At 47.0% G+C, this 20,991-nt stretch overlaps 1 protein-coding gene across 1 annotated transcript in view; it reads right to left on the bottom strand.

Moving 5' to 3' along the window:
- PTBP3 (polypyrimidine tract binding protein 3) overlaps positions 1-20,991 on the bottom strand; it is a 627,347-nt gene that overhangs the window by 338,753 nt on the left and 267,603 nt on the right. The window contains exon 5 of the mRNA XM_086962058.1: positions 12,959-13,069. Within this exon, the coding sequence (XP_086818184.1) occupies positions 12,959-13,069 (111 nt within the window). The remainder of the gene's footprint in view (positions 1-12,958; positions 13,070-20,991) is intronic.

The following is a 20,991-nucleotide window of genomic DNA, read 5'->3' as shown; positions in this document are numbered from 1 at the left end:
TTGAAATAGCTACTTTTACGGAGCTGGTCACCGTGCCCCCAAGATAGTTGCTGGGTGTGCAGCGGAGTTGTAGCTTCATAACTAGGGGGGGATTCAGATGGATTTCCGATAGCAGAAAGCCTGTGCAGCAACTACATAATCTCCTGGTCTACCCCCGAGTACACTTAGTACGCTCCACTGACCCGCTCAATGTAATGCACACGGTGCACTGACCCAGAACCCCCACCTGGCACAGCATACGCTTTCCCCACGTAATCACAGCACCTGCATCCAAACAACAGAACTCATGTTGCCCTACTGACGTTCGCAGATCACTCGTCCACACTGCCTGTTCCCGCTATGAAAGGTGGCTACGCCAATGCCCTCACCCACCTGTGATACTCGCACAGCTTCATTACTCTTTAATACTCACAGTTCCTACGCTGCTGTGCCTGGCTCACGGCGGGCCCCAGCGCTCTTGTTAAGAACACCTCTGACATGGGCTCTGCTGCAGACGGAGTGCAGTCCTCGGAGGTAGCCGGCCATCCTACAAACAGAGCGGGCACAGAGCTGTGGCTGCTGCACCCGCGAAAGGGGAGAGGGAAAAGAATGAAGCTATGTCAGCTCAGTTCCTTTAGCTCTCGGTCTGCGCTCCGCTGTAACCGGTTTCAAGGGCAGCACGTGACCAGCCTGTCTTCCTATGGGAGTGCAGGGTTGGGGGCACGCGCAGTTCAGTGGCTGGCGCCGGATTCCTGTGACTTAACAAGTGGGAGGGTGGGGGGTGTGCGGCAGAGAGCGCACACACAGAGTTTGCCTTGCGGGAGCGAGCAGGGGCACAATCTGTTTGAAAGATAATTACAAACCGATGGTTTCAAAGCTCGCTCCCGCAAGGGAATCGCCAAACGTGCACGCGTTGCCATTGAAAGCAATGCAAAGCGTGCAAGTTTTTGGCCGAAAAACTAAATTGATTCCTAAAGGTCTCCGCATGAGCTGCATAGGCGAGACCTAAAAAGGAATTGACGTGAAAACAAGTGGAGTGAAAAAGGGATGGGGCAGACAAGCAGCTGTAAAGAAGAAACTGACAGTGATGTTCTTAGAGCCAATGTTGAAGGAGAAATATGGTGGAATAAAGCAGATATCCTGGACTAGCCTGCTGTGGTGCGAGGTGTGGGTAGAGGAGGGGTGAGAAAGGAGTGATGGACATTGTTAGTGAAGCTGAAGTGATGAACCTTTTCAAAAGGCCAATTTAGTATTGGGCCTCAGAATGGTATTAAAACCCTGCAATTTACAAAGGCCACATTATGTAAAAGGGAGGGTGAACTGTCTCAGGCTGTGGTATAGATTACCTTTAACTCGATCACCTCCCCCCGATCCGTCAGAGGCTACCCAAGTCATCTGCAGCGTCCCGCAAAGATCCTCACTCAGCCCCACCCTCTTCAACATCTACATGAGCCCCCTCGCAGCCATCGCCCTCCAACACAACCTCAACATCATCTCCTACGCCGACAACACCCAGATGATCCTCTCCCTCACCAACGACCCTGCCACCGCCAAAGCCAACCTCCAGGAAGGTATGAAAGACGTCGCGGAAGGGATGAAGATAGGCCGTCTTTAACTGGACTCAGACAAAACTGAAGTCCTCATCCTCGGACCATCCCCCTCCGCCTGGGACGAATCCTGGTGGCCCCCTGCCCTGGGCAGCGTACCCAAACCAACGGACCACGGACGCAACCTAGGGGTCATCCTGGACTCCTCCCTCACGATGACCAAGCAAGTGAACGCAGGCTCATCTTCCTGCTTCACCACAACCTGCACATGCTCCGAAAGATCTTCCGATGGATCCCCACCGAAACCAGGAAGACGGTCACCCAGGCCCTCGTAACCAGCCGCCTGGACTACGGGAACATCCTCTACGCTGGAACCACAGCCAAACTCCAGAAAAGACTCCAGCGCATCCAGAACGCCTCAGCAAGACTCATCCTGGACATCCCGTGCTGCAGCCACATCTCTGCCCACCTGAGAGACAAGCACTGGCTCCCCGTCAACAAGAGGATCACGTTCAGACTCCTCACCCACACACACACACGAGGCTCTCCATGACATGGGCCCGAAGTACCTCAACAGCCGCCTCACCTTCTACATGCCCACCCACCAGCTCCGATCCGCCAGCCTCGCCCTCGCCTCCATCCCAAGTATTCGGAAATCCACCGTCGGAGGAAGATCCTTCACCTACCTGGCAGCCAAGACATGGAACTCCCTCCCCACTCACCTACGGCTGACCCAGGATCACCTCTCCTCCAGGAAACCACTCAAGACCTGGCTCTAGCAGTAGCGGGGGTATATAGGATCCAATCTCCTCTTTTTTCAGACTGCAACATCAGAGGACACACTGATAGTGCACCACCTCTTTGTGGCACACAGTTAGTGAGCTTGTAGTCCCCTTGCTTTGTTGCCCACTTTCCATAATACCTCTCGGGGGCAGAGCAAAGTGTTTCCCTCATTTCCCAAGCCCACATGCAAATGAGGGAATGTACCATCAGGATTCTGCTGTCACTATTATATGCTAGTGTAATCTGTATAACTGAAGAGGCCACAAAAGCATCTGTGGCCCCTTCTGTAATACAACGTGCTTCGGGGATGGAGACAGCAGGCGCACACGCCCACTTTGCCCTCTGTGCACTTTATATAATATGGGCCAAAGTGCTCATGAGCACAAGAATCATCTACTAGCAGGGGCAAATGTACACAAGAGTATTCAGTGCATACTAAATCATTTATATCATCAGCTTATTAGTCATGCTTGCTGTGAGTGTTAGATGGAAAATTCCACAGCTGTGCCCCTGCCCTACACTCCACGTGTCTACTTAATTTGTACAGAATATTCTGGACCAATAAAGTGTTCTGCTTTTCCTAATTTTGATTCAGGCAACTCTTGGAGTATTTCAGTTTTCATGTGTTGGAGGGTTTTACACATGTGTGCACTGGTAAGCACTAAATTAACCATCCTTAGGTTAGGCATGTACTTTGTTATTCTGTGCGCCAAGTGGCTGAGAAATTATTAACTTTAAGTTGTGAAAATTTGTGCACTGAAAGATCGGTTTGGAGAGTTTATACATTTCAAGGTCAGGCACACTATGCAGTTACAACTTCAACTACAAAAGCAATTTTATATAACGCTTCATAAAACACCTACAGTTTCGAAGCACATTATAAATGACGTTTATAGATGTTCATGTTAAACAGTCAAGGTACTCAATTTGACTCTCGGAAGGCTGTGTGGGCTATGGTGGGATGAGAACTTGTCACTTGGCGATCACCTACAAGCACTCAACTCACTGTGCTAACGAACCTCATGCTAGTGGAGCTAAACCAGGGACTGCTCTACTGAGCGACAGGACAAAGGTAATGATGGAAAGAGATTGTGATATCTGCAATGCGGGCTCTTGACTTTGCTGAGAAGTTGCATAGCTGTCTGGAAATATCGTTAAAGGATGATGTGGTGTATTGATGCATTATTAGTTTAGCAGTTACACTATGTTTAAGCCATTAAACCTGCAGAAACTTGAGAGAACACACTTTTGAATTTAGTTTTAATAGATTTCCAGATCATTGTCCAGGTATTGATCGTGATCAAAGTGTGCCGCAGATGCAGCTGTCTTTCTTTTTTAAAGTTTTATTTATTTTGCACAAACAACTGTAATTGCAAAATTGTTCACAACATTTTTTTAAAAGTCTGGACCATCTTGACATTCACAATTGTCAACAGTAGTTTGTGACTCAAATCACTCATATGCGGCATAGCTATCCCTCTCGCCCCACCCCCCCCATCTACTTGCCATTCCTCAATATCAAAGTATGTAGCATCAAACCAAGTATCGCAATCAGCTAATTTACCATCTGTCCTGACCCTTTTCATCCCGACTTCTTATGCAAATTCCCACTCTAGGTCTTTCTTCCGGGATGCTGTGGTCGGGCTGCTTGGTTTGAGCCAGAGTATTGCTATCTGACTGCAGGTGCCTTTCATTAGCACAGAAGAGAGTTAGCATGTAGTGCTACCCATTTTTCCTGGGATATAGGTACATATTAACACAGTGGTGATAACTCGCCAACTCTCTTAACTACTAATTGGCTGATCCTAATGGTATGTATGCAATTCCTCAACAGACTCAAATAAAACTGTTAAAGTGGTTTATCTACATAGTCTCAAAAAATACCCATAAAAGGTTAGCTGGTTCTCTCTGGAAGCTCAAGTCTGGATACCGAGCTAAAATAGGTCAATGAAATATCCAAAATTATAAGTTTTAGGTATGAAGGGAGCCTTGTTGAATTCTGCAAACAGCCTACTTTAGAATAACTGTAGGCTGCACCATATTACCAAGGATATGGTGAAGCCTAGCGTTTCCCCCTGCGATGGCGATAGGTTTTACAACTTAACGCCAGCGCAGGCAGGAAGGTTTGTTTATGTACAGGAAGGTGTTCCTTCCTGCACATAAACAAAGCTTAAATGCCATTTTGTAACTTACATGTGTGCTGCTTCATGCAGCGCACATGTGGGTTACAAATTGGCATTTTTTAAAAGAGGTTTGTTTATGTACAGGAAGGGACACCTTCCAGTACATAAACAAACCTTGGCATTTTGCTTTTTCCATGTGTGCTGGCAAAAACGAGGAGAAATGAAGCATTTCTCCTCATTTCGCCACCTTAACAGGTCTTTCCTGTTCTTAAATTCGGCGCTGCCACCTATTATAGACTCTCTTGATAATGGGTGGCAGCGAAGTGAATGGGTGTTGCGGTGGCACGCCTACTGCAACACCCACTGCACGCCCCCTTTCACGATGAGTTTATCGTTGGTATATCGTTGGTATAATCAAACAACTATAAAGGCAAGAAGATACCACCACAGATCGCTCTGCTGACAAGACAACTCCTGCCCTTCCTCTCTGCCAGTGTGAAGAAATCAACCAAAGCAATATTATGCCTTATATTTGTTCCTTTGTTTACTGTTTTATTTTTTTTATTTTTTTTTCTCCTTTTCTCAATTACTATGTTTATTTCATGTTGTCCTCTCTACCAATTTATTGTAAAGCGCTCAGATATCCTTCGGGATCTTGTTTGCGCTATATAAAACTTTATAAATAAAATAAAATAAAATAAACGTGAAAACAATTTGACAAGAAAGAGGCAACCCATATTAGGCATTTATCCTTGAATGTTTTACTTAGAAGACATAATGGTTTCCATTGCCTTGGGGTCAGGTCACGGAGAAACTGTACCTGGTACAGATTCTAATGTATGCGCATTTCTAATTCACAAAGTACACCCCTCAAGCATCTACTGAACCCAAACTGGGCATGGGAAATGGAAGGCTTTATTTGTGTTCGATAGGAGACAGACATCACTACAGAGCCTCTTCCATCACACAAGATGAGAATAACCAGAGAGGACACTTACAACTTTAAGGGCAATGTGAACTATCTTTAACAAATATCAATAAAGTCAAATTGTTGCAGGGCATAGTTTTATTTGTAATAGTTTTTTTGTGGCTTCCACACACAAAAAAAGACTTCTGAAACAGTCGACATGCCTAAACTATTTCAAAATAAACTTATGACACTTAATATCCAAATTATATTGGCGGGGGTGCTAGAGGGCGCCAAGCAAGATGGCTGCACTTGTTTGAGGCTCTTGCCGTTCAGGGTCGCTAATCACTAAAATCCTGCCCATATGCCGGAATAATAAAAAATAAAAAAAATAACAGGAGCAGGAGTCGGAACATTTGGGGCGCCACACAGACTAATCTGAGCTCTATGGGGCGAATGCTGCCCAAAGTAATCAGACCAGAGACTTGAAGCCCGGTCTAAGATGGCAGCGCCGGCCAGTGCCTGATCACCAAGAGGACTGCGGGCCAGAGGAGATCGCCTCGAGGAGCAGTACATGCGTGGAGGAGAGGTCAGAACCCTTGAGACACGGGGGAGACCCAGCGGATGACTGAGGAGGCGAGGAGGGGGAATAGGAGTTCTGAGAGCAGCCAAACTGTAGGTAACAGGCTGCTGTCCACGACGGAGCCTCCCTCCTCCCTGCGACTGCCATTAGAGAAGCCCCGGCGACCCTTCACACAGAGCCTAGCAAGATGTGTGCGCATCACTCCGATCCTCCCGACCACAAAGGCAGCACGATAACGCTTCCCCCGTTGAGAAGAGCGTGGCTCAAGTGGACTGCGGGGCAAGAAAAGACTCCCGGAGGGAGGCCCTGACTCACCCGCGCTCTGAGAACCAAAAGGAAAGTGCAAAGCGGGCCGCACTCAGACCAAGATTCGTAGTTGTGTGCCCAGAGGAAACAGGTACGTTGCACACTACACAAGAGGCCCCAAACAACTGTGCAGTAAGCGGCCAGCACAAATAGAGACAGACGAACTGTGAGAGATCGCGCGAGATGGGTGATTGCCCAACTCCTTCAAAGAGAACAGGCTAATGGCCTGGCTGAATGAAGCGCGGTAAACTCCAGGCCTGAATACTTCGCATCAATAGAATGAACACTTCCATCAAATACCGGCTACTAGTCCTCTCCTCCAGGCCACAGCAAGATTAACAACACGCTAAAAAAAGCACCAGGAAGCAGCAAGCATGGGGAAAACAGATGGAAAACGAACTAAACTCCACTTTGACACTCACAAATCCACCCGCACACAAGACGAACCAGACCATACAATGGCGGAAGGGGCAGATTCAGACAGCCAGACTTCCACAGAAGACCTGAAAGTACTCCTGCTCTCTATAAAAAACAGCCTTACCTCTAAGAAGGCAAAAATGAACAATACGTGCACACGTATGGACAATATTATGCACAAGATTGACCAACATGACAAACGTCTCAAAGAGGCAGAGCACTGTATTTCTGATCTGGAAGACACCTCCACAGGCCGTACGGAACAGTTACTCAATATGGAACGCCTTTTAAAAGTTATAACTGCCAAAAATAAGGAACTGGAATCCAGATCATGCCGCACTAAGCTACGAATCCTGGGGATCCCTGAATCCACCAATACGGGCAGAATGGAGGAGTATGTGGAACGCCTGCTCACTACAGTGTTTAGAAAGACTGCCTTTTCAACAATGCTGGTCATAGAAAGAGCCCACCGATCGCTTGCCACTCTACCACCGCCTGGTGCCTAATTATTGAGATCGTGACACCGCACTGCATTTAGCAAGGGAAGAACGGACTCTCTCCTTCGAGGGCACGGAACTGGAGATCTATCTAGATTTCAGTATGGCAATTCAAGAAGCTCGAAAGAAATTCATACCAATTAAAAAGAAACTCCCACAGGCCAATATCACATACGCAATGCTCTTCCCGGCACACCTCCGCGTCACGCACCAGGTCAAACAGCACATCTTCACACATCCACAACAAGCGGTTGATTTCCTAAAAACAACTGCCCAAAGATCGGCCCGACACAAGGTCTCCTCAAGCCCACCAGATCCCCAGCTGCTCTCTCGGACATTAAATGAAAAGACTGACAATCAATGATTATAAATTTGTCAAGGCAACAGACAAATCACTACAAGACTGGAGTGACGTTGAGATAGTCTTTCACTACACACTGCACCCAAAGACACTGATCCACTAGGAGAGGCTACAAATGGACTAAAGACGCAATGAAAGGCTACCACTGGCGCTACCTAATCTCTTAAATGGACTCATCCGATATAAGGGACTCAGAAGCATGCCCTGAACACCCTCGTACTACGAGGTCGAACCATGACACCCTCATGCACTACCCCAGCAGGACATCCCTCATATGAATAGAAACACCTGTTCTAATGTTACATTGCAACAGGATCTCTACAGGGACCAAGTTAGAATGTTACAGGAAGGGGACATGGGGGGAATTACCACAACAGGTTTGGGCTGCTGATGAGGAGGGGGGCGAGGGTTGTTGGCGAAATTTCGAATTTTAAAGATCACAGGCTATACCGCATGCTGCTACACTACTCAAATCGGCCGTACTATGAATGCAAATTATGCACTAAATAACCTACATGCTCTGAATAGCTCGCCCAGACCCGCCTAGCTATAACTTCGCCACATAGAACGTGCGAGGCCGAGGAAACGCTGCCACGTCTTGATCTACTTAGATAGACATAACATACACTGTACCATTTTACAGGAAACTCATATCGGCCCCTCTGCCCTAACCACTTTGCGGCTCGAGGGGCTTCACACAGATGCTTCGACATATTCCACCTACGCTCGGGGAACAGCAATCCTTATTAAAAAGAATATCCCTTATGTAGCGATAGGGTAAATGGCAGACCCACTAGGTAGATATTGCATTATGTGGGTGAGAATGGCATCCGTCTATAACAATTGCATGCATCTACTGCCCCAACACCGATAACCCTGAGTGCTTCAATATCCTATGGGGGAAAGTTTTAGATAGAGGCTCCACTCAGATGGTATGGGTCGGAGACTACAACGTCACCTTAGACCCGACAATGAACAGACAGCATCCACAACCCCATCATTACACAAATGCCTAACACCAACTGCTAGAGATGGTCACTGAACATGGGCTATTAGATACATGGAGGAGCTTACACCAAACTGATAGAGAGGGCACATGCTACTCCACAGTGCATTCTTCATGGTCAGGCATAGATGCATGGTTTCTGAGCAGAGGGTTAAAAACATGGCTAACTAAATCACGGCATTGGCCGCGCACATACTCTGATCACTCACCCTTAATGGTAAAATACACAATGATGCCATACCAGTCTTGGAGAATGCCAGCAAATGCTCCGCTTGATATCCCATTCCGAACTGAACTGGAGCAAGAAATAACTGAATTCTTCTCACGAAATATTGACAGTGCCCCAGTTCTCCACAGTCTGGGAAGCATTTAAAGTGACTGTAAGGGGAAGCTAGTGGCTGAACTTTAACAACTAGAGACGCAACTGCAATATGACCCCAGCACTGCCCTACAGGAAAAAGTTTAGGGACAAGTTGACAGAATACCAGGAGACAGCAGAGAGGGAATGCAAATCTTGGGGGAAATATCACACCGCCCGGCAATATGGAGAGGGGAACGATGAGGGAAGGATCTGGCTGAGCTGACCCGAAAAACACGATTTTCCAGCACCATCTTCAAAGTGATCGATCCAGATAGCCATATAAACAGAGACACCTCAGACATATTAGAGACATTTCATGCATTCTACAATACACTATATACAATGCATAGAACGCAGCCAATGGAGTTTGAACCGTACTTTGAAGATATAGTGCTGGGATGGCTGGGGGACAGCCAGAGAGAATTTCTATTAGCAGACTTTGAAGATGCTGAGATATGCACTGCAATCATGCAGCTAGTGTGGTCGGGCCCCTGACAAGGACGGCCTTACTGCAGAATTCTATAAAACATAGTGATTCTCTCATCCAGATTCAAAAAAACATTTACGAAGAGGCTGGAGAGGCAGACATACATCAGCAAACAGTGCGCGACGCGCTCTGGATATCTATATTGAAACCAGGAAAACCAGGAGACAAATGCGACTCAAAGACTGCTCTCGCTCAAATTGTGATGTCAAAGTTTGGGCAAAACTACAAGCAAAACGAATAAGCCCTCTGAGGAACGCTTTAGTATTGCCAGACCAATCAGGTTTTGTGCCGGGCAAGCAACGTCGCACAACCTGCGTACTCTCTTCGTTCTTATGCAAGACACTGACCCAGATCTAGCAGCGGTGGCTGTCTTTTTGGACGCCACCAAAGCATTTGATTCCCTTGAGTGGGATTACCTGGCGAGCGTCCTGAAACCCATGGGCTTTACTCTCCCCTTTCTAGCCTGGATCCAGCTATTGTATACTAAACCACAGGCCAAGCGGATTATAAATGGGGTGTGCTTCCCTAGATTTCACATCACAAGGGGAACGAGGCAGGAGGGCCCGCTATCCCCCCCTCTTATTTGCCCTGGCTATGGAGCCGATGGCAGTTAAACTCTGACAACATCACCGCAAATACGATCTCCAATAACCTGAAAGGCAAATCTTAATCTCCCTATATGCTGACGACCTTACACTATACCTACGCGATCCAGAGGACAGTCTCAACCCTATACTGTGTGCTTTTTTGCAGTTCGGAGGGTAGGGGGTCAATATCAACAGGAGCAAGTCCCAGATTTTCCCTCTCACAGATGCAGTCAAGAGATACGTCCCAGACTATCCCTTGACCTGGTGCGATATTTAAATAAAATAACTTGGGCAAGTAATCACTAGAGACAGGGAAAACCTTAGGAGGGCCAATTACGGCAAAGTGTTGGGTAAAGTAACAGATTCAATCACTAGATAGATCGCTATGCCTCTCACTGGCAGGACGGGTGGCACTGAATAAAATGGCAACTTTCCCAAAGCTGCTCTATCTTTTTATAAACATTCCTTATGCGCCCAGCAAACACTTTTTCAAAGCCCTCAAATCGCAGCTTATCCGACTGACCTGGGGGGAAAGCAGCCTAGACTGAAGTGGGAAACACTGACTCTACACTTCGACAAGGGTGGTTTGGAGGTGCCGGACACAGAGCTGTACTTTTGGTGCGCCCAGGCGCATTTCGCTGCATACTGGATGCATCAGTCACCGTGCATGCCACACCTCGCAGTGGAACATTGGCCCATGGTCCCTCATATCCGGCATATATAAGTGCACAGACTAATCCAAATTGTGAAGACCCAACTACAGTGGAGTGCACAATTAGAACTTGGATTGCAGATCAAATAAAAGTGGATATGATATACTCTCCCCTGATGTCGCTACCAGGCCTCTTAGATATTCACACGGGAGATGTCGACAAATGCTTTGTGAATTCGAAATTCAATCCTGGAGGGGCAGTTTACATAGGGGGGACTTTTCTCACACGAGAACCGTTTTTTCAAGATTGCCAACCTGTCACCATGGAGCTCTTTATATATGTAAGGCTCTAACACGATGTTAAGTCAGCCACCTCCGACTTTCCAAATAAGCCACCCACTCTGGCCCACTGCACGCCTTACTTCAGCGACCCACTCTGGCTCATGTGGTATACCTGCTGTACCGAACCACCCAGACAGACAACCCACATATTGCTCAGACTGCACGATCCAGATGGGAGAAAGACCTGGGCACCCTTCTTAGGGATGATCAATGGACATTTTGCTGGAAGCAAACCGGGCAAATATCGGCCAGTAGCAGACTGCATATTATCCACTTCAAATATCTCCATTGCCTTTATTATACTCCTGTAAAACTATTCCGTTTCCGCCTCCGGGATAATGAGAATTCCGACAGATGCAGGAGGGAAGAAGCTGATTTTTGCACTTGGTCTAGGAAGGCACCCCCATTAAAACATACTGGGATACAGTACTAGAAGCCCTCAGTCAAATAACAGGGATTCAAATAGCAAATAGCCCTCTCACTACACTATTGGGATACACAAAAGATCTGGAAGCCTTACTCAGAACATATCGCTAGGCTTACTACTGGCTAACGCAGGGTGGCCTGCATATGAGGAAGGGTAAGGGTACTCAAATTTAAGGATTGGATGCATGACTTTATATCCTTCCAGGAACAGCTAACTATTTATGCAGAATTGATTCCGCCCACGTCCCGGCCTAGGGACATCTGGGAGCCCCAGCGGATATACTTACAGGCACAATCCGCTGAAGCGAGTACGACAGAGGCGGGTTCCGAAAGTCCAAGGGCCATGTAAACAAAACTAGGATGGCCATGGGTATGGGTATGGGCGGAGGCCAACCATGAGAAATCTAAAGCGTAAAGCTGGAACTGTTTGCATGACTTTTTGTGTCATAATTTTTATGGGATGTAGTTAGCAACTAAATTGATCCAAAGTGTATAGGAGATATGTAAACTGTTGTGGAGATTATGCCAGTTTCCACACCAATTATACTGTGTAATGTTGTAAGGTAGGCAGATGCTGTATTATGTTATTTTCCTGCTGAAAAATCAATATAAGATGGTTTAAAAAAAAAATATATATTATCCCCAATGATATTAAATAATGTTAAATCGCGCAATACTGAACCCTCTGTGAGGAAGCTACATGTGCTCCTGCTGCTATATGCTAAAAGGCTTTAAGTTGGGGGCATAAAAAGGCTCCTACATTCCAAGCATGGCTGGCAGATGTGACCTATGGGCATATGCAGCTAGACACATATTGGGAACTGTTGCCGACCGCCTCTAGACCCAGGGATATTTTGGAGCCGTTTCTATCTTGGGCACGGGCCAGGGTGGGCACGGGCCAGGGTGGGCTCCCCCACCACTGATGACTCTCTAGAAACAACATGAGGATTGTGTAGATATGATGTTTGGCTTTGTGTGGTGTTGAGGATGGTAAGCCACCATTCTATTATCGGCCTCTGGATGTGCCTGTTTAGTGTATGTACGCTGCCCGAACGGACTCTTTCCTAATGTGGATTTTAACTGAGCTGGTATTCCTCAGGAAAACGAAATATTTTAAAATTACGTTGCCCTCAATATTATTGATAACACGTTTGTTTATTATGATGTTCCCTACTCTGAGCCTAAGTGTACATGACCTGTACAGTATCTTTTTTTCTCTTATGCTGGATATGCTTGTGGAGTTGACTGGTCCTTGTTACTGGTTTGTATTGCTGTTCTTTGCTCCTTTGACCTGTTGTAGCTCGAGAAATACATATTGCTGATATATATTTGTACCAATGTATGTGCTAGATTAATTGAAAATTTCAATAAAGACAATTATTTGTACCAATGTATGAGCTGGATTAATTGAAAATCTCAATAAAGACAATAAAAAAAAAATAATAATGTTAAGTCGCATATGGTCTATGTGTATCTCTGAGAAGCATGCAATAATTTGTTGAGTAACTAAAAACAAAAAAGCAGCAGTGCAGCAAATACATTGCATTTATCATTAGGCTGAGCAAGGATCTGTATATTGTAACTGTCTTCATACCATTTTGGCGTGGTGGGCATTCACAGGATCAGCATACTGAAGCAAGGCCTGGAACTGATTGTTCTTTGTAAAAGTGATAATCTTCAAAACAGTCCCAAACTTGGAAAATATCTGCAAACAAAGAAAGGGTGAAAAAGGTATCATTTATTGAGGTTCAATCATCTAAAGTTAGACACCCTAGGATCTAACATAAACCCATAATAATAATATTGCTCTACTCTTTTTGATGGATTTAAGCAACATGAGTCAGTATCCAGAATTACCCTTCCTAACACCTTGGCTCCAGCAGTAATGCTTCACCTTCTAGTCCTTTCCCTGGTGTGTCTGACTGAATTTCTCAGATAAGAAAGTAATACCGCAAGAACTGGGGAAGAAGACTGTTAGCTGGGTTCAGGAAGTGAATGAAGCCACCGTGCGTCAGACATCTCCTGCGACGCTTTGTTGGCTGGCTCTTTTCCCGCACAATGTTAGCAGGTGAAAAGGAGAGTGTTAGTGATCTGAAGTTCATAATTTATTTTTTAAAGTTCCTGCATCCAATTCAAAACCAGCACTGGCAAAGCCAATATGTCTTGGTCATAACACCTATTTGCTTTTCAGATACTTTTTTGGTCTTAGCCATCAGAAATGGATGCCCATCTGTCGCAGCCCAACTGGGAAGGGGTCTGAAAACCATAAGAGTATGCAATAAATGATGGCTGCTGCTGCATAATTGGCTGCTGGGTGTGTAATAAAAGCAGCCATCTATGTATGTATTTTGTTATGATTTTTTTTAAATTGACGTTCAAATATAGACACCAATTTGCGGCAGCCAAATTTGAATGCGTTTTGAAATTATTTTTTTTATAAAACCCCATCAAAGATGGCCACCGTAGATTACATGCATTTGCATCAGCCACCTTTGAATGGGATTTGTTAAAATAAAACAAGGTCTCTTGCGAAACCCTGTAGGAGACCCTTAAGGAGGAAACTAATTATGCTAGCCACTGCAGCAAAGAGAAACAGAGAGCAAAAGATGAATAAGCCATAGAAAGACCTCTTATTCCTGCATTGCATACATTCAAACATGAAAGCAAAGCCCATACCTTGGTATGAAGTGCCTTTAAGTAAAACTGAACATTGATAGAACAACAAGCGTTAAAGAGGAAGATGGGAAACCATTATTTGAAGATGGGTGCAAAGGAAACAGAATCAAACAAATTATTTATTTTAATTTTTTTAAATATTTATGTACGCAACATATACTCGAAGGCGTCAAAGCGCTTAATTATATGAAACTGTATTCTGAAGGAGGGTAAACAAGTGACGATATGCTTAGAGGGGTTCAACTTTCCAAAATTTAAGTCCGACCCGAAGGAAGCCCACACACTTCCAGTATCAGAAAATTAAGTGTTAGCACGATCACGAATACAAAAACATTAAAGTCTCCAAGTCATGAAGCATTCACAGGTGAACACTTCAAGACGTTCGCCAAGGAGTGAGCTCCAACACAGATGCAAGTCTCACAGGTAGCGTCAGATAACGAAGTTGCAAAGGACTATGTATGATAAAGATACAGTGGCTGCCCCCAAACCTGGGAGAGATTAAACATTACGCACATACTACAGGTCTATCATACTGATAAATGTGGACAAATAGATCTATTTATTTATTTATAAAGTTTTATACATGAAAATAATAGCCAAGGCCACTGGAATTATGCAATGCTGTGGCATTTTTGCATGATTATGGATTAGCAGCATGCGCCACATAACCCATCATATATAGTATAATCTGCACATATTAACAAAAAAATTGTTACTAGATCATACGGATCAAAAGTTACAAAAAAGGCAGCAATTTGTGTTGGTAAGCAGTAGATAGCCCTTCGCAAATAATGACTGGTCCTTTTTAAGTTATTTATTGCTGCCTCTGTGTTAATGTGGGACTAATGAGGTGAAACCTTTACCTACACAGTACTAAAATGGGAACAGATGACAAAATAAAGAAGCAATAAAAAATGGCACATTATGCTTCATAATTTGCATCGTGTATCCGCATTATATAGTCAACCCTGCTGAATAATGTCCTCCCCTGTTGCATCACTCCAAAGGCACTGATGGCAGTTAACGGATATGCTCAGAATCTATCTAACAACATTAATGAAGACCAATGCTAAAAATTCACTAATGCCAGACTTCAATGCTATCAGGACATCTTGTCTTGTTAAAATTGAAAAGGTACCACCAGTGTTACTAGTGCTGGATGCCAAGAACACATTTGACAGCGAGCTGGACCTTTTTTGAGAAGGTTAATGCTGGAATTTGAGCTGGAGCGAAATGGGTGGGAACTGCAAAGGTCCCATAAGCCCACTCGGGGACCAGAACTTACAAACTAGTTTAAAATTGAATGAGATACGAAACATGGGTGCATTCAATCACCCATGCTGTTTGCTATGGCCATTGAAATGTTAACAGTGGCGATCAGACACTCAAAGGTCAAAGTAAAGGTGTTTGAAGGGACTACCATTAAAATGTGACTATTTTCTTATGACATCCTCCTATATGAAACAGAGCAAAGAGCCACAATACTAAAACAGCTCCAAACAATAGAAAATTAGGAAAAGCATAGGGCTACAACATTTGCCTAGCTACATCCGAGATTCTGCCAGTACAGATTGACAAGAGAAATAATAGTCTTAGAGGCCCAACACCCTTCAGAAGGAACGATGTTTCAATAAAATATTTGGGTATGCATACCATGAAACTTATAATGAAACTTTTAGGGCTAATATTTAGCTTCTAGTCTAAAAGGTTAAACGATCTTCCACGACCGCACCATCTGTACATTTAATCGCAGGCAGGATCACTGTGATTAGCATGTTAACCATTCCAAAATGTATTTAACCGCATCGCTGCTGAGGTGATTTTTGCGCTGTGCTGCAAATTACCATTTTGCTGGTGTCATGACGAGCTCAGCTCGTCATCAGCACACGACCCCCGTGGGTGATGACGAGCTGAGCTCGTCATCAGCATCGAAAGGGTTAAATTTTCAATGATAATGAAAATAGAGAACAGCATATTTTGGGTGCCACGTCACGCTATGTTATCATTTGTTTGGCACGAATAAACTAGCTGAGGTCTCACACAAAATAATAATTGTGGTTTTACATGCTACGCTACCTCCTGCCATCTAGTGTTGGACTTGGACTTGTACAAATTGTTTTTCTTCGAAAAAGTCTCGAGTCATTAGGCATTGAGACTCCTCCCACGACTAGTAATGTGCATGGGTATTGCCTCCATGGTTAGATTGTTTCGCCGCACTGCAGGTTACGATGGAGCGAGAGTATGAAAATGGAGAATGATGACCACGCAAGTAAAGAAATGTATGAAAGAAATACAGTAAAAAGATATCACCAACAACCAAAGGCTTCCAGCTAGGAGAGTGGGTGCATGTCAATATACAGCACTATATGCCACAAACAGATTCTTACAAGGTAAGTAACCAGGCTTTTTGCAGGTGTACCCCCACTTCTTGACCCCATTTGGACTACTAGGTACTGGATAGTGACTGACAGTGCAATGAAGCCTGCTAACCAGTGCTATTGCCCTCTCCCTAAAACTGATCCAAGTGAATTGGTAACCCCAATTGGCAAGGACTTTAAACCCCCTTCCTTATAGGCCCCTGGTAAATGGTACCAGGGATGCCCAGTGCATGGGGGTTAAAGAGGTCACTAGGGCTGAAGCATTATTTGTGCCATCCTGAGTGACCCAAGTAAACAGACTACAGCAGTAATGCCATTGCAGACTGCAGAAGCAGTGCAACCTGCTCGAATTCAACTTTGCCCTCACCATTTGTGGCAAGGTCAAAGCACTATTTTTAATATATACTAGTCATCCCTAAGGTAGGCCTTCTGAGCCAAGGAGGCAGAGTGCAATATTTTAAGTTGTGGACATATAATTGCAGGCTTATATGCCTCTATAGTAGCCTCTTTCTATTAAGGGCTACTATAAGTGATCAACAGTCTATAGCATAACATGAGCTGGCAATCGGCATCCCCGATGTTGCCATCTCCATTATGGTACCACTGAAATAGGTCATGTTTGGTATCAAACAAAATGCCTCATCACCCGAACCTGATTCATGTGTCAGATTTGATGTGACATGCACCCAGGTGACAAACTTAGTGGTTTGCGTACCTGGTTTCCCCCGCTTTTCCTGTGCCCTGGCTGACAGCCCGCAAATGCTGTAGCCAAGACAGGAATCTGTCTTGGCTACAGCTACACAACCACACCCACACACACAACCACACCCACACACACAACCACACACACACACAACCACACACACACAACCACAACCACAAGCGCGCACACACAACCACACGCGCACAACCACATGCACAATAACACGCACACACACAAGCGCACAAACACAACCACACGCACACCACACAACCACAATCACACCACACCACCACAATCACACAACCACACACCCACAATCACACAATCACACAACGCCAATCACACACTCACACACCGCCAATCACACAACGCCAATCACACACACACACAACGCCAATCACACACTCACACACCACCACACACACACAACCACAGAAACACACACACAAACACACACCACACACACCACACACACACACAACCACACACACCATTTTTTTTTCTAAAATATATTTTTATTGCAGAGTTATAAACCACAGGATACAATTAATCAGCCAGTTCACTCGTGATATCCCCCCATCCAATAAGAAATCCAAATCGTACACAGCCATTCAGCCCGCATCCCGGAGGCCGGGCGGCATAATACTTCGTTCAATAGGAAAACATCACGGTGCATGTCCCATAAGGACCATGGTTGAAATATCGTTTTGCGTATCTGCTTTTACCCCCCCACCCACAACATCACTCCCGTCAGCCATCCCAGTGAGAATCAGCAGTATCGCCCTTGTCGGGACCTGCCCTAGGCGCTATGAGTTGTCACAACTGGCCGCTCTCCCCAGCCATCCCACGCTCCACACAGTACCCACCATCCTAGTAGGTCCAAGGTGCCCTAATGGGCTACCATCTAACGGCTTCCGGCCCACCCCAAACTCCCATTAACCAACCCCCCCAGAGCCCCCCTCCCCTGGCAACTGCTAAGGTGTATGCCTCGTCCTGCCGAATTGGATGGATCCACTACAGTGCGTGGTGCAATACTTTTGTGCTCGCCCCGCTGTGTCCACCGGCCTAGTTTTCACCATCCTCATCCTCTACCAAAGAATCACGCAACGCCTGTACCACTAACTCCCATGCACGCGCCGCATCCAATGCTCTCTCATTCCCCATCTTGACAGCCTGCTTCATCCGGAGCACACTCTCGCAGTCAGACCACCGCAGCAATTCATTCTTCCATCTACGAAGTGAGGGTCCCCCCCTGGACTTCCAATGCCACGTTATTTCCCTCTGCGCCAGTATTAGACCCAGGTCAATGAATTTGCTCGTCACCTTGGTGTGTTTAGTATGCGGGAACCAGAGCAGCAGGCACGCCGCCATATCAAATTCCACCTCCCTGTCAGTTACTTCGTTCAGGAGTTCCCCTACCTCCGGCCAATAGGTCCCCAGGTGTGAGCACCCCCAAAACAAATGGTCCATGTCCGCGCCCAGAGACGAACACCGTGGGCATCGGGCATCCGGCACCTGAAAGTACCGCTGTAATTTCTCAGGAGTTAAATAGGCCCCATGAAGCACATAGAAATGCACTTGCTGAAAGCGCGCGTTTCTCGTGCCCTTCCACGTGCGCCGCAGGATATGGCCCCATGCCGTATCCGGTATGGGCCGGCCCACGCTCTCCTCCCATTTAGCCTTGAGCCCTTGGAGTGGTTCCAATCCCTCATTCAGCATCCTATTATGGAGGCACGTCACAGCTTTGAACGTACCTGCCGCCATCACCACATATTGGCACGCCATAGTCGTTGTTGGTTCCATGAGCCCCCCTTTCCAGTGCTTCTGTATGGCAGCCACCACCGCCACGTGTAGGAGGAACCCCCCATCTGGCAACCCAAACTGGTCCCGGAGCGCTTCGAACGGCGCCAAAGCCCCGTCTATGTATAGGTCGCCTACCACCTGCAGTCCCGCCTCTTCCCAATCCAACAACGGGGACCAATCTCCCCCGTGCGGCAAAGCCGTCAGCATTCCGATCGGGATCTCCTGTGCATACGGCCGCGATGCCTTCGCTCTCCGAAGGCTCCTCTGCCAGCACAGCCGGAGCGTCCGCTCCTCCATGGTGAGGGCCCGCAACTCGAGCCTCTGTTGCATGATGATGTAGGACAGCACGTGGCGTTGTATCCCCCGATCTCGGTCCTCCTCTGGACCCCGAAACACCCTAGCTACGTTCTGAGTAAGGACCTGCAGCTGCGCCGCGAGGTAATACAGCTCGAGGTCGGGCACAGCCATGCCCCCTTCTAGCTTGGGGCGAAGTAGCGTGCTCAGGGCCACTCTACGGCGGCCATGCCCCCATAGGAAGCCAATAATCATTGACCGCAGGTAACTAAAGACCCCTTGGGGAATCCAAACAGGCAGCGTTCGGAAATAATAGAGGAAGCGGGGGAGCGCCACCATTTTCAAAAGTGCAATCCTACCCAGAACCGTCAGCGGGAGGGTCGACCAGAAAGACAAGCTGCCCCTCAGTGCCCAGACACAGCGACCAATGTTGCCCTCCAATAAGTCCGCTGTCGCGTGGTAGATGCGAACACCCAGATAGGTGAAGCAAGAGGGTTCCCATACCACGCCCAAATCGCTGTCAGGGACTGGTGAGCCCGCTCGAAGCGGGAACACACAAGTCTTCGCCCAATTGACCTTAAGGCCCGACAGCCGGCCAAACTCAGACAACAGATCCATCGCTCCGACCAATGCCCCCGAGGTGTCAGCTAGGTACAGGAGCAAGTCATCCGCATATAGCGATATATAATGCCAGTGCCCGCCGCTGGCTACCCCCACGTACCTGTCACCTGACCTCGCATGGACCGCCAAGGGTTCCATCGCCAGAGCAAACAATAGGGGGGAGAGAGAACATCCCTGTCGTGTGCCCCTGCCCACCGGGTACGCCGCAGACACCAGACCGCCCAACCGCACTCTCGCCGTTGCCGAGGTATACAAGACCCTCGTCCACCTGCGGAACCCTTCGCCCATGCCAAACCTCTCTAATACTCCATCCAGGAAAGACCATTCCAAACTATCAAAGGCCTTCTCGATGTCCACGGACAAGACCGCCGGAGCTCCCTCTCCGTCCAAGATGGCGTCCATTATTTCCACCAGGCGGCGAATATTCAGCGCCGTGCTCCTCGTGGGTATAAACCCGGCCTGGTCCCTGTGTACCAGGCCCGTCATATGTGGGGCCAACCTGGTGGCTAGGATTCGGCTCAGAATCTTATAATCTACCGTCAGCATGGACAGCGGGCGATAAGACCTCACATCCGCGGCATCCCGGCCAGGCTTTAGGAGCGGTACAATCAAGGCCTCCCGCTTGGACCCGGGCAACGCCCCAGCCTCGAAGGCTTCCGTATACACCACCAGCAGCCTGGGGGCCAAGCTGTCCACATACCGTTGATAAAATTCAATCGGCAGTCCGTCCACCCCGGGCGTCTTGTTGCGGGCCATATGTTTACAACCACACACACCACACACACAACCACACACACACACACACAACTACACACACAACCACACAACCACACACACAACCACACACACACACAACCACACACACACACAACCACACACACACACACACACACACCCCACCACACACACCACCACACACACCACCACACACACACCACCACACACACCACCACACACACCACCACACACACCACCACACACACCACCACACACACCACCACCACACACCACCACCACACACACCACCACACACACCACCACACACACCACCACACACACAACGACACCGTCGGTGCATGCTTTCACCGGGCACAAACACCACCAGCCGTCAGTGCACACTTCCACCAGGCACACACCATCAGCCGTCAGTGC

Source organism: Lissotriton vulgaris, chromosome 3_1, assembly GCF_964263255.1.
Source record: "Lissotriton vulgaris chromosome 3_1, aLisVul1.2, whole genome shotgun sequence".
NCBI classification, from domain to species: domain Eukaryota; kingdom Metazoa; phylum Chordata; class Amphibia; order Caudata; family Salamandridae; genus Lissotriton; species Lissotriton vulgaris.
Note: the sequence above shows the minus strand (reverse complement) of the source record. Positions and strands in the feature narration are given on the sequence as shown.